Here is a 13,383-nt window from a genome sequence, read left to right as displayed (position 1 = left end):
CTTCTCTCTCCTATTCTCCTCTCTCTTCTCTCCTTATTCTCTTCTCTCTCCCACGGCCTCTTGTCCCACGCGACTCGACAACAGAGCTCGCCTCGGACTCCCTTCCCACACGGTGCGACAGCAAGCTCACCGCGGCCTCGCGGTCCCACGTGGCTCTATAGCAAGCTCGCCGTGGCCTCTCAGTCCCATGTGGCACGGCGGCTCGAGGAGGGAGGGAGAGAATAGGCTGGTGACGGTTACGAGTGGCAAAAAATTATTGAATATAATAAAAAATAAATTTAATTTTTATTAAGTATTTTTTATTTTAATTTAATTAATGGGTTGTGTAAATATTATGAGGGCATTTAGTTTATTTAGAATTAATTACGTATGATATAAACAATATAATCGCCACGTAGATTGACTCACCTAATTTTTCTGACGGTACACTAACGAAAGGATGAGATTAAAATTTGTAGGGTGTTTAGGGTTACATTGTAATGTATGTAAAAATGTTTAGGGGTCTCCGTCAAAATATAAAAATTTTGCCAAACTAGTAATTTTATCCGTGACAAGATACTCCCAACAACATACATTCATGATTGTAACCTTATCTGGACCCAGATGTACGGAAATCCCTACATCCAGATATGGAGAGGATCTGCCCAACCCGAGAAATCCCCCAATTCGGACCCTCTCCCAGCGAAAGGGGAAGACAGATAGGCGAGCATCGCAACCAATCCGAGAAACCCACCCTCCTGTCTCTTCCTCGATGCACCTCCGGCGGCGACGGCGGCGGAGGCTGCGTCGATGATCCCGAGGACCTCGTCGTCGTCGGCGCCGTCGAAGCGTAAGAAATGGACGGAGGAGGAGGAGCGCTCCCTGATCGAGAAGTACGCGACGATGTCCGCCGACGGCAGCCTCTCCCGCCTCCGCACGCGCGAGCGGCGCTTCCGCCCGATAGCCGACCACGTCAACGCTGTTCACCACGCCGCCGACCCCGCCGCCTTCCCCTTCCTCTGGTCCTGGAAGGACGCCTCCACCAAGGTCCAGAACATGCGCCACCAGTACCTCCTCGTCAAACAGAAGCTCCTCTCCTCCTCCTCCTCCTCCGCCGCCTCCGCTGCCTCCGCTGCCCGTCCCGGATCCGACTGCCCCGATCCCGCCACCGACCTCGACTTGGCCCACCAGGGCGTCTCCCTCTGGCCCAACTTCCTCCGCTACCGCGACGTCTTCGGCGATCACCCCCTCCCTCCCAAACCCCAAGACCCCCACGACGACTGCGACGGAGACGGAGATCTAGGGTTAGGCTTAGGGTTCGATGCGGACGAAGACGGATTCGCCTACGCCGCTACCGCCGACGCTGCTGACGTGGCGCCGGCTCCGCCGAAGAAGAGGAAGAAGAAGCGAAGTGCAACGGAGGAGGAGGAGGATGAGGAGTGGGAGGAGAGGATGGAGAAGAAGAGGGAGGAGTGGAGGAAGAAGATAGAAGAGATGCTGAGCCACCACAGAGCTGAGATGGAGGGGATCCAAGAAAGGATCCTCCAAGACCAGCAAAGCATGATAAGCCAAGTACTCGGATTGGTCTCCAACTGGGCGGCGCCGCTCGTCGTCGCCGGAATCCCCGACGGCGCCACCGCCGCCGGCGCCTCCCTCGGAAACCCTAATAATAATAATAACCACCACCACCACCCCCACCACCATCACAACCATCAGCAGTACTTATCACAAATGATGCAGGGATTGCACCAGGAGAATGGGATTGCGGCGGAGGAGGGCCGCGCCGCCGCCGGAGAAGCGCCGGAGGACCAGTTCATTGTTGATTGACAAATTAAATTTTTTTTTTTTGATGGTTGTTCATATGGAGAGAAGAAGGTTTATTGGAATTATTGTTAGTAATTAGTAGTAGCTATTGCTTAAAGTTTGGATGGAGGTGGAGGGAGGGGAGGTAGGAAGTAAATGCCTAAGTTTGGATGGTTCTCCAAATTGTTTCTTTCTGTTATCTTTCATCCTTCAAATGTACTTGTTATAGATAGATGTGGGAATATAATTAGTCCTTTGATCAATTCACATGAAGCACTAGTATTTCTTTAGAATCAAGGGCTTTTTAGATGCATAAAACACCAAACTTTCTTATTCTTCCATATTTTTTAGGTTAATTTTTGCTTATAAGTTAAAATTATAGTACTTTTTAATTGATGAAATAACATAAATACTCATAACTAAAATAAGAATATATATATATATATATATATATAATAAGTTTAACGGTTTGTGTCTCGATAGTGTTTAGTTCAGACCAATCAGCGACACATATGACTTGAAACCTCTGTATCTATATAAAATTAATTATTTATCCAGGTCATATCTAACTATTATTATGTTATTAAATGTTAAAAGAAAATCAATCAATAAAACAAAGTTAACACTAAGGCTTGATGCATATTCTGTTGATAAAAAGTACTTTTTGTGTTACCACTGCTGCTGTCTGCCACATGGGCAAAATGGTGGAGGTTGCAGAGGATTCATGCCACTGTTCTTTTTTCTCTGAGAGTTGACTAAAAGATCTCTTTGATTTGAAGGAAGTGTCAAATGTAAGAATTTGCTGATGTAATAAAATAGCACTGACTGGACCAGCAAAATTTATTTGTGACATAATTTTAAGAAGTTTAATACTGTCAAGATCACATGAAGCTTTATTAACTCTCTAAATGGAAGGAGATCAAGAAGCTTCTAAGGAAGAAAAAGTACCCCCAATTCAACGTTAAAAAGGAATCTTTACTGGCAAATCAAGTGCCTTTGCTGATTGCTACTGACACAGTCCATATAAATAAGTCTATCCATACAGTTGCACTCTACTTTGGGGTGAAAACTGATCAAATACAAATTAAAACTGATCAAATACAAATTGAACGATGCTCAACTCATATCCGGATCCATATTTTTAGTTCGGATACGAATTCGAATATTAGACGGATAGCAAAATTTAAAACTATATCCTAACTAAACGAATACAAATAAATTTCGGGTAAAAGATCGGATCTTAAACGGATATTGATTAAATTTAAAATAATTATAATATTTTATTTAGATATAATTAACACAAAATTATTAAGAGTTTTACAAACAAATAAATTTTTTGTATATAAAATATATAAAATTAGAGAAATTAATCTCTATAAATAATATATAATGTATTATTAGTAACAATATTAATATTTATTATTTAAATAAGTAAACTAAAGGCTGTAAATCATTTAAAAAAATATGCGGGTAAACAGATATCCGATATCCGTATCCGAATTCAAAAAATATATCCGACCCGTATCCGAATTCGTACCCAAACTTTTTTTAAAAATTCTAGTAAGGTCGGATAGCGGGTCGGGTCGGAGTTAATCCGACCCGCTTTCACCCCTAACTCTACTCCATCTCAAATTGATTTAATCTCAACAAGAACAATAGCAATATAAGCACATATGTCAACAGTAGAAAAATCATTGCAAAATATTTCCAACTCCAAAGCAGTGAACATGGAATCATGATAATATAGGAAACTGAAAGCTAGAAGAAGGAAAATGAAAAATAAAGCTATGAACACTAATTGATACTCGAGAAAACTTGTCATATGTAAGAAGATTTTTCTCTCATTATATCTTAGAAGAGAGAGAGAGAGAGAGAGAGAGAGAGAGAGAGAGAGACTGTGCTACAAATCTAAACATGAACGCAGGTAACAAAATTATGCATGTTGATAAAGTTTACATATATGTGAACATGCTACATACCAAATACCTGCTCTGAGTACTTCAGTGTCTCTCAGTAGTAGCAAGATTGCTTTCAGAACCTCCTAGGAAAGTTGGTGGTGTTCTCAATGCCTGGTTGGACACCAGCTAAAAACCGAAGTTCTGAGAAAAGATTTGAAGTCCATGAATTCCACAAATTACATTTGCATCTCAAGAGAACAACCTATTGAGACCACACGCATGATGGGTCTCACGGTAAAATCCGCATGACGCCAAACACACCACCGTGAAAGCATGATGATAGTACTTGTTTCACTAGTTCTCACATGTAGCCATGGCTAGTTCTTCGCAGGCTTGGAAACAATGTTGGATCATACAACCATACTGAAACTCACAAATACAACCACAAAGAAACTGTAAATGCTATCAGAAAGTCTACTGTGACCTTCTCCTCTGCCAAACTCATAGTTTGACAAAATTTCTAGGAGATCGCTATGGAAACAAAGGATACCAAGGAAAGCAGCTATGAAAGCAATGAAACTAAGGACACAAACTCGGATGTCACCCGCCCCTTCGTCCTTGTGTTAATTACAAAGTGCTCAGGGTATTTCCTCAGCAGTGCCAACAGGCCAAACCAAGGTTTACCTTTGATTTCACTCGGTGGCCAATCTTCCGATGTCAGGTATTTCCTCACCCTGCTGTGATGCCATATGTTGCCATATTTTTCAAATAGCTGGGTCAAAACAAAATAATCAGATAAGGATACATGAATAGATAAAGAACATAAACCCACCCAGACCATGAAGCTAATGGCTCAACCATCTGATATCTAGAACACCTAAATGCTGCAGACTGCTCAAGCAATGAGAATCAAGGATGACCAAATGCAATGAACATCTTAAAGTGAGATTAACCTTCTTTCTGGAAGGAAGACCAGTACTTTAGTAAGAGTTCACGTTCCACACGTGAAAAATAATGGGCCATAGTAACATGTAACAAAATCCAAATTGTAATCGCCATAAGTTATGGATGCCGGTCACTTTTAGTAAGGACTCTATTCATCGCATGGGAGAGAGAAAAAGAGCAGGAAGAAATCAATATGCCAGTATGCCCCATTGCTTCAAAGAGAAATATTAAGCCCCAAATTAACCATGTACTAGATTGGGCATCTTTTCTTCTAATTTCTTTCTTTTCTGCTTTAGTCATTGTAACTTGTAGCACAGCCTTCGTCATATCTTTACCAGGAAAATGATTAGAAAGAATGTTTTCTACAGATTGATTACAGGGAATGAAGAATTTATTAAACTAACCGAAAGGGTAAGTAGAAAAACAGATGAATTTTTCTGTCAGCTTCTTCTCTTAAAACTTACATTGATCATGTTTTTGCTATCTATGGTGCTTCCAAAATCAACATACATATGTGAATTCATATTAAGACAGACCTGCTATCCTTAATTTCAATTGAATTGAGGCTTTAAATTGAACATTAAATAGATACCAACCTAACATCAAAAGTATCGCATCTAGACGTGCCATATAGCATACAAGAAAACATAGCAGGCAAACTTCAAAACCACTTCCCATTCCTACATTAAAGAAAACTATCCCTTAGACTTCCCTTCTTGTAGAAGTCCACAATGGGAAGATTAATGAGGATTTACTTAAGAGTACAGAAGCAAATGATGTAATCAGTACTACGGACACTTTACCGCTCATACAGCAGCCTGTGGAAAGAGAAAAAGATCTCATTCATGTCCTCAAGAAATAGTACGTCATATACTCTTTTCAATATTTTTCTTTAGTTGGATTTCAATAGGGCTTTCTAATAGCTAAGGTGCTGTTTGGATTCCAATTAGGGAAAAAATCTAGAATAGTTATTCTAATATCTAACTCTCAAAATTGCACATCTAATTTAGAGTAGGAAAATAGGGTGTTTGGTTGTAAACTAGAATAGTAGTATAATAATTACTTTTATGTGACATAAAATTGAAATAAGGTTACAAATAAGAAATAAAAATTGACTCAAATATCCTTAATTAGGTATCTAATTCAAATTAAAGTGTTTTCATTTCCTGTAAGTATGCAATACATTCTTAAATATGAAATGAGCTAAGTAAGTGGTAGGAGAGAGATGTCCTGAGCAAAAAAATTTGAACGAAACTTTTGGTTTAAGAATAAAATAGGTAGGTAGTAGGAGAAAGAAAAGACAATTTTCATGTAAAATAATTTTACTTAAATCAAGTAAAATTATTCTTGGACTTATGTATGAAATAATTAAAATAATGTTTCTAATCAAGTAGGGATAATTTGATGTTTGGTTACAAATCCAGAATAGTGTTCCTTAATCTAGAATAAGAAAATCCCTAACAAGGAATGAAATGGGAGCCAAGGTTGATTTCAGTAACTCCTTGAGCCAATAGATTCCCCAAAAAGGTTAAATACTTTAACAATATTTAACTAGTCTCCATTTGCCATCCTAATTAGATTTGACAAGGCTCAGGTTAGTTAAACGAGTTACACGAATCTGTTTTTCCAATTTAAATAGTAAAATCTTTTATAATCCAGGTTTGGGTACATCAATAGCCTTCTCTCTGTTACAAGCCCATTTAGTGAAATTCTAACTTGAATACTTCTAAATGCTGCTCATTTACACAGTTAATATAATTTTTCACTCATAGAACAATCATATATCTTCTCTTTATTTTTTTAATTTGTACTGTGCTAATAATGAAACCCAAAAAGTTTATTTTAGGCTATCAATAATCTTACAAATTACAAACCCTGGAGTCCTATTGGCAACTTTCAACATGTATTTGAAAAGGAAAAAACAATCTTAAATCCAGGCTTCTAATTTAGCCGTATATCCTGATTATTATTCTTAGAATACCTCTCTTTTGCTTCTCAAAAGGAAGAACCTATTATGATCTTTTAGTACAATCCGCCAAAACTTAAGTTTTACTTGGTGAGTTGTATTAGTCCAAATTGCTCATCTTGTTTGACACTCGCTTTTGAAGTTCAAAAGGTTGAGATCTTGGAGTAGTGTAGTGCACTATTCCTAGAGTGACTTGGTGCGCATGTCTGAGGCTGAGAGGAATTTCTTGATAAATTTCATTAGAAAAGGTCTATTCCATTTCTTTGAGTTTCTTAAGTTGTAGGGATAATTTCACTTAGACCTCCCCCATAAACTATCACATATTTTCACATATACCCTTTAAATTCTTTTTAGTACACATAGACCCCCTAAACTACAAGAAACATCTCAAATTCTCCTTCCATTAATTTTTCATTATGTTTTCCATCCATAAGTCATCATGTAACTCACACACGAGTAGGTTTATGATCTTTATACCCTTATATTCTGAGGGAAGAAAGAAGGAGAAATTTTAATGTACCCTTTATGTTTCGTATTCAGAAGGGCATTTCTATCTTTTTCAGCTTTTTCGTTAAACATGTCAAGAGGGTGAGCAGTTTCTAACAGTTTAGGGGGTCATTCCCGTTGAATATTACTTGAACCATTACAATTCATTATAGAGCTGGTAAACCATCAAATATTGTCTTGCATATTCTTAGAAGCATCAATATGGCAAAGTACCACAAATGTCTAAATGGAAGCTAGATTACAATGCAAACTAATTTAGAATCTGAAAATCTTCGTTCAGACTTACAAGTTTGTGCCTAATATCATTGACCATTAATTCAGTGACTGACTCTCACAACTTAAACAATTCAGGGAACCTAACCTACGAAATATTTAGACAAAGTTTGACTGAATTTCTGGAAGATATTAAAAAGATTGAAGTGGTCAGCTTATAATTTTTGAATGTTAAAAATTGATGCTTCACCCAATAGAAAACCACATGCTATAATATAATTCATCATTAGGACAAATTTATCTAAAAATACGATCCAAGTTTACAAGCTCTTTAAAATTGAAAATGTCCTTCAAGATTATTTGTAATTTCTCAAATGCATGAGAAACAACAATTATTTGCTAGATAAGTTTCAACTTACCACTTCGTGAAGTTTTGTCATAGGCATCCATTCTCCTGGGCCACAAAGATCAGATAGCACAGTAGCTACAGATGAAATGACATCTTTCTCTTCCAACTGCAATAGCTGATGATTATCTGCTTCTCTCAGCCATGCCTCAGACTTTTTTACTGCAGAAATTGAAGTAAATGCAACATTGTCTAAATAGGGTTCTATACAAACAAAACAACTGTATCAACTTGAAGCAATGATACATCATTTAGCTAGACCGATCATGAATGCAAACTTTTGATCAAATCAAAATGTTTGAAATATTAAGTCTGTCAGACAGCAATGAATTAATGTATATTATCCAAGATCTTAGCAACAAGAGTGAAGCCATTAGAGCCAATAAATTACATTCGAGAATGCTAATTTGGTTGAGTTAACAAGTTTCATAACATTTTATATCAAATATAAGTGCAGATGGTCAAAGCTATTAAAATGCTAGCTTGATTTCAGGGGAAACGGACAAATTTTGGCACTTAACAAGATTCTAGAACTATCTGATGCTAATAGCTATGTTGTTAAACATATGCAGATTTTGCAAAGACAAACTTGCATAATGTTTTCCAAGGAGGGGCTTCAATATTTGGATGAAGGTTCCCCTAATGTGAGATTAGGGGGAGAAAGGAGAAGTCATCCATGTGATCCAGCAATAGACAACCATTCAAATGATGTCAGCAGGAAAGCATGACATCCTTGCCCCAAGTCGTAAAATGTAATGTGGCCCACGTTGCCTTGCTCCTCCCTATCATCTTGCCAACAAGGTGAAGGCCTTAAATATGGGTTTACTGCTTCCAATAAAAACTGTATTAACTATCATCCACTAAGTTGGTAGTTTTGCATGTTTAGGATAGTTTCTTTATGAATCTTTGACAGGGTGTAATAACTACCCACAATGGTGGAGTAGTGGAGTCTGTTATGTAGTATGTTTAGGAATCCCCTAATAGTTTGCTTATGTCGTGCTTGCAACAACCTCTTCCTAATCATAAGGAAGTTAGACCCTTTTTATCCAGTAAGGAAGAAATGGCAAGCAACCAGTGAAAATAAACAAATAAGGGGTAAATCTTTCTTATTGTACCTTTAATTAATTGAATCAACCGCAGATTTTTTCTTTACCTTTTCCTTAATTTTTTCCATTCGAATTTCTTATTTATGTTTATGTTGTGCCAATCAACCAATGAAAATAAACAAAACTCTGGTTTTTAGAATAGGAGGTGGAGCTTCCTCAGAGTAGCTCACGAATTCCCTCATCCATAGCTGCCCTCTGTTTTTCTGAAGTCCCACATCACCTTCCCTATCCCTTCTCTAACAACATTTTCCTTCTACAAAAGTGTCAAGTTGCTGGGCAGGTTGCATAAAATTGATATCGAGATTTCCCTTCCTTGAATTTATGTTAAAACATCCTATTTCCCATCAGAGCTGAACCAAAATAATTAAAGAAAAGCCCTTAGCAAACACCTAATCAATCGCTCTACTTTTATAACCATCTAACAAACTGAAAACCTTAAAAGATTCTAGTCCAAATACAAAACCCTATCAACAAATTCAATGGAATAATCCAATAAATTTACTGCAAGATTTCAAGAAAGAACCCAAAAAGTACAAATTTTGGTAGCAGCAAAACAAAATTCAACAATTAATATACTAGCAAACACAGCAATCTAAACGCAAAGCCAGCCAATCGAAGAAACAAAAGGCAATCCAGCTAACCTACTGCAGAGAAATTGAATCAAAGAAACCAAAAAAGATGAAATTTTGATACCGACCCAAATGCCCCGACGGCCGCTGCTTCCCAATCCGATCTCCTGCCTCCTCATTCCGCAATACCCTCTTCAAACTCTTGCCTCCCACGACCGGCCTTATTCCTTCCGCCTCCTCCTCCTCCTGTTCCTCCATGTCATCCCCTTCCTCTTCCCCATCCTCTTCTTCATCACCATCACCATCACCATCGTCATCATCACCGTCAAAGGCCACGTGGCTCGCCGAGGAGATGGGCATTCTGGCGATGGGTCGGGCATCGAAAATGGATCGTGACGGGAGGAGGAAGTAGAACTGCTTGTCCCCGATCTGGAGGAGGTCTTGGGAATCGAGCTTAACGGGGGGCGTTCCGGGCACGTGGAGGACGCCCTCGACGAGGCAGCCGTTCTTGCCGATGACCTCGAGGGCAAAACGGCGGCGGGGGAAGTCGTAAAAGATGCGCGCGTGGTGGCGGGAAATGTTCATGCCGCCGCCAAGGCTGGCGAGGTCGACATCGACCTCCGACTTCTTGCTGTTGCGGCCGAGCACGATGGAGTAGGTCTGCATGTAGTACTCAAAGTCCTCGCCCTGGAGCTTCGCGAACCCCACCTCCGAGTCGCCGGCGGTCGAAGCGGCGGCTCCGACGGAGCCAGCGCCGGCCCCGCCTGTGATGGGTTTCCGGGTCTTCACCATGAAGGACTCCTTCCTTGGGATTGGAAAGAGAGAGACGGGAAGAGACGGGAAGAGGTTAGCGTTTTATATTTTTGCTTGTTGGATTTGGATTATGATCAAGTTCTAACCTGAACCCGATAACCCGATAAAGATGCAGAGAATTTGTTAAAGGGTAATATTTTTGGGTAATTAATTTGCAAGTTTTTTTGAAAGCATATATTTAGAGGTTAGTTTACTTTTAATTTCCTTTGCAAGCTAAGACATTTTTGATATTCTTCTTCCACAAACTATATGCTTGAGATGAGAGAGATAAGATAAGTATTGTATAATTTAATGTGTTACAAATATAGCATGCGTCACATTTTATTTCAAATAATAAAATAGTACAATAAAGTTTAAAATTGTATAGCAATCTATAATAAAAATAAAATCAGTATATCCCTCTTATTTTCAATCAAATCTATCAAACAAAATAACCACTAAAGTGGGATTAATCTCACACCACAAAAAATATTAACATCTACTTACAACTAGATTAGAAGACGAGCAACATAAAAAAAAAACTCAAAATGCTTTGAGCTATAAGATGTCTCTCACTATTTGAGCCAAGAAAATAATCAAACATTAAAAGAAATTTTGTATAGAGACACTCAATAAGATTTCTCTCTCATTGCCGGTCCGCCATCCACTAGTTAATGATCTCCATCATTTGGATCATCTTCTTAGCCTTCTTTATCGTATTATTTCTTTGTGGTTATGCCTAGCAAAAAAATAGACAAATTATTCTATAGTAGGGTTCTTTTATCATTTCGATTTATCTATAAACACTCTATTATTCATTTTCAACCATAGGCTCTAAATCAGAGCCGTAACACAGATAAGAGTCTACTTCGTAAGATGTAGACATTCTACTATTCCTTTTCAATCATAGACCACAAAATTAGAATCGTAATCCGGATAAGAGTCCACTTTCGTATTAATTTTGTGTCGATAAATCAGTCCTTAGCATGTTTAGGTGTGCCAATCGTATTAGTGGCAAGAGTTATTTCTCCAATAAAATTCTTCACATACTTATATCTCATATAAAAGTAATACATATACTTATCTTTGGAGAAAACTATACAACCTGTATTTCCAATCTAACTCTTCTCTTACAAATTATTTTTTGTTAAAATTTTATTCTGATATATCAACCACAAGAAGCTACACATCTTTAATGGCATCTTAAATTACTAAATATTTAGAATAGAGTGAGAAATGACACATCCATTATTCAGAAAACTATATAAAAATTTCATATTATAAATCTCATTGCTCGCAAGCCTATATTTTTTTTATTTCTCCTTTCATTGAGACTAATTCCACTACTCTTCATTAGAGCAATCAGATCTTGTTCATCATTTCTCTTATAAAATATCTTCTATATTTTAAGTAATTAGTCTCGTTCTAAATATCCTACAGAGTTACCTTTTCATTTCAAATAATCTCAAATAATTTAGAGAATCTAGTAGCCATATTGCATTCTACATACTAAATGTCTTGCTAGAAGTTGACAGTTTTCTTATTCTAAACTTCCCAACTAGCATCAGTATCATATTAATATACAGCACTCTTCTCCTGAAAGTAGACACACTTTTTGAGCTATTCAATTCAAAATCTTATACATTTAGTTTTTTATTTGCATAATTATACCTCTTTCCACAACTGATTCTTAGAATTAAATAATTGCCATCATAATTTTGTAAGTAAAACCTTATTCATGTCAGATATCAATAATTCTTATTTATTGAAATTCTTTTTTCATACAAATTTTTTTTTTATTGGATCAAAGAGTATCTTTTTTTAATCTTCTTTGTATCATTCCATAAGAAAGTTTTTAATATATCAATCTTTATTTTAATCCACATCGACATATAAAAAAATAAAGATAGTATAATGAAATAGAACTCACCACAAAATTAATTAAAGTAATTCTACCCATAATGAGAGAAGTTTATCCTTTTGACCCGCTCACTTCTTTCTAATTTTATCAATTATTAGTAGCTAATTATATCCTTTTAGCTACCATAAAGAGGTAGCTCTAAATATTTAATCGGCAGTTTTTTAATTTATAATTCAATAAGTTCGCAAATTTCTTTTCCTTCTCATTATTGCTACCCAAATAAACCAAAAAAGATTTATTAATTTTTTTTTCAAACTTCGTATTGTTTCAAATAATACAGAATAAATTTCAAAACACCAACTTCATGCTCATCTACCATGAGGAAAACCAATATATCATATATATATATATATATATATTACAAGTTTATAAGCTTATTAAGTTTCATATCCTCTCCCAAATCACTTAGTAAACTTGTTTTTTAAATTTGTTTACTCAGTCATCCTGCATAGGCTATCCACTATCAACACAAAAGGTAATATACTTGTCTAACTCTCTATTAATTATTAAACAACCAGCCATGATCGCCTACATCACCTAATGAATTCAATTATCAAAATAACCTCTACACTTCAAAACATCTAGCAAAAAGTCTCTTCTCACTTTATAATAAAATATATCTCTTTTTTAATAAAGATACTTTGATAATACTTAACCAAGTTCCCTATGACACTACACAACCGAGTAGTCAATACTTTCATAATAATTTTATAGTTACAGTTCAATAAATTAATAGATATATATTCTTTAATCTTTTCAGCACTACTTCTCTTACGAATTAGCATTAACATAACATAATTCAGTCTATATAGACTTCCTTTACTATCATAGAGGTCATGAAAAACTTTCATCGGGTCATGTTTTATTAGCTCTCAAAATTTGTGATAAAACTTTATACTAAAGTCATCTAAGCTAGGGATTTTTTTATTGGTCATCTCAAGCATTGCCTTTGATGTCTTAGCCTCAATAAAAGGTTGCGTCAACCTAATCACTTCTTCACTTTTAAGCTTGAAAGACCTCATAGATCATCAGTTATCCATAGCCTCCAATTATCTACTTTTTCAAATAACTTTTGATAATACACAATTATATAGATCTTAATTATATAAATATCACTCATTTTGCTTCATTTATTATCATAGAGCAAATATTATTTTTCCTTCTTTCATTAACAATCATATGAAAATAAATAGTTTTCATATCTCCCTCAATTAACCACTTTTGTTTGGGTCTCTGTTGCTACATCAGCTCTTCTTCCTTATAAATTTGTCAACATTC

The 13,383-nt window shown here is 36.6% G+C and overlaps 1 protein-coding gene across 1 annotated transcript; it reads right to left on the bottom strand.

Annotated features, from left to right (window-relative positions):
• Positions 1-3,683: 3,683 nt before the first annotated feature.
• Positions 3,684-10,208, bottom strand: LOC140758352 (FHA domain-containing protein FHA2-like). Its single transcript, XM_073094480.1, has 3 exons — positions 9,521-10,208; positions 7,731-7,879; positions 3,684-4,452 (listed from the first exon to the last, which is right to left on the bottom strand). Exons 1-3 carry the CDS (start codon positions 10,182-10,184, stop codon positions 4,243-4,245), a joined length of 1,023 nt encoding a protein of 340 aa, XP_072950581.1. The 5' UTR covers positions 10,185-10,208; the 3' UTR covers positions 3,684-4,242.
• Positions 10,209-13,383: the final 3,175 nt, after the last annotated feature.

The sequence above is a fragment of the Typha angustifolia genome, chromosome 3, assembly GCF_048772165.1.
Source record: "Typha angustifolia cultivar Huaian chromosome 3, ASM4877216v1, whole genome shotgun sequence".
NCBI lineage: Eukaryota > Viridiplantae > Streptophyta > Magnoliopsida > Poales > Typhaceae > Typha > Typha angustifolia.
The sequence above is the reverse complement of the archived record's forward strand: the minus strand, read 5'-3'. Positions and strand labels throughout refer to the sequence as shown.

Bases quoted from the DNA above. Each gene is read 5' to 3' on its own strand.
- LOC140758352 (XM_073094480.1), bottom strand. From the start codon at position 10,184: ATGGTGAAGACCCGGAAACCCATCACAGGCGGGGCCGGCGCTGGCTCC. The intron at 7,880-9,520 runs GTCGGTATCAAA...CAATTTCTGCAG, and splicing joins GCGGCCGTCGGGGCATTTGG to TAAAAAAGTCTGAGGCATGG. The intron at 4,453-7,730 runs GTAAGTTGAAAC...GTTTTGACCCAG, and splicing joins TGACAAAACTTCACGAAGTG to CTATTTGAAAAATATGGCAA.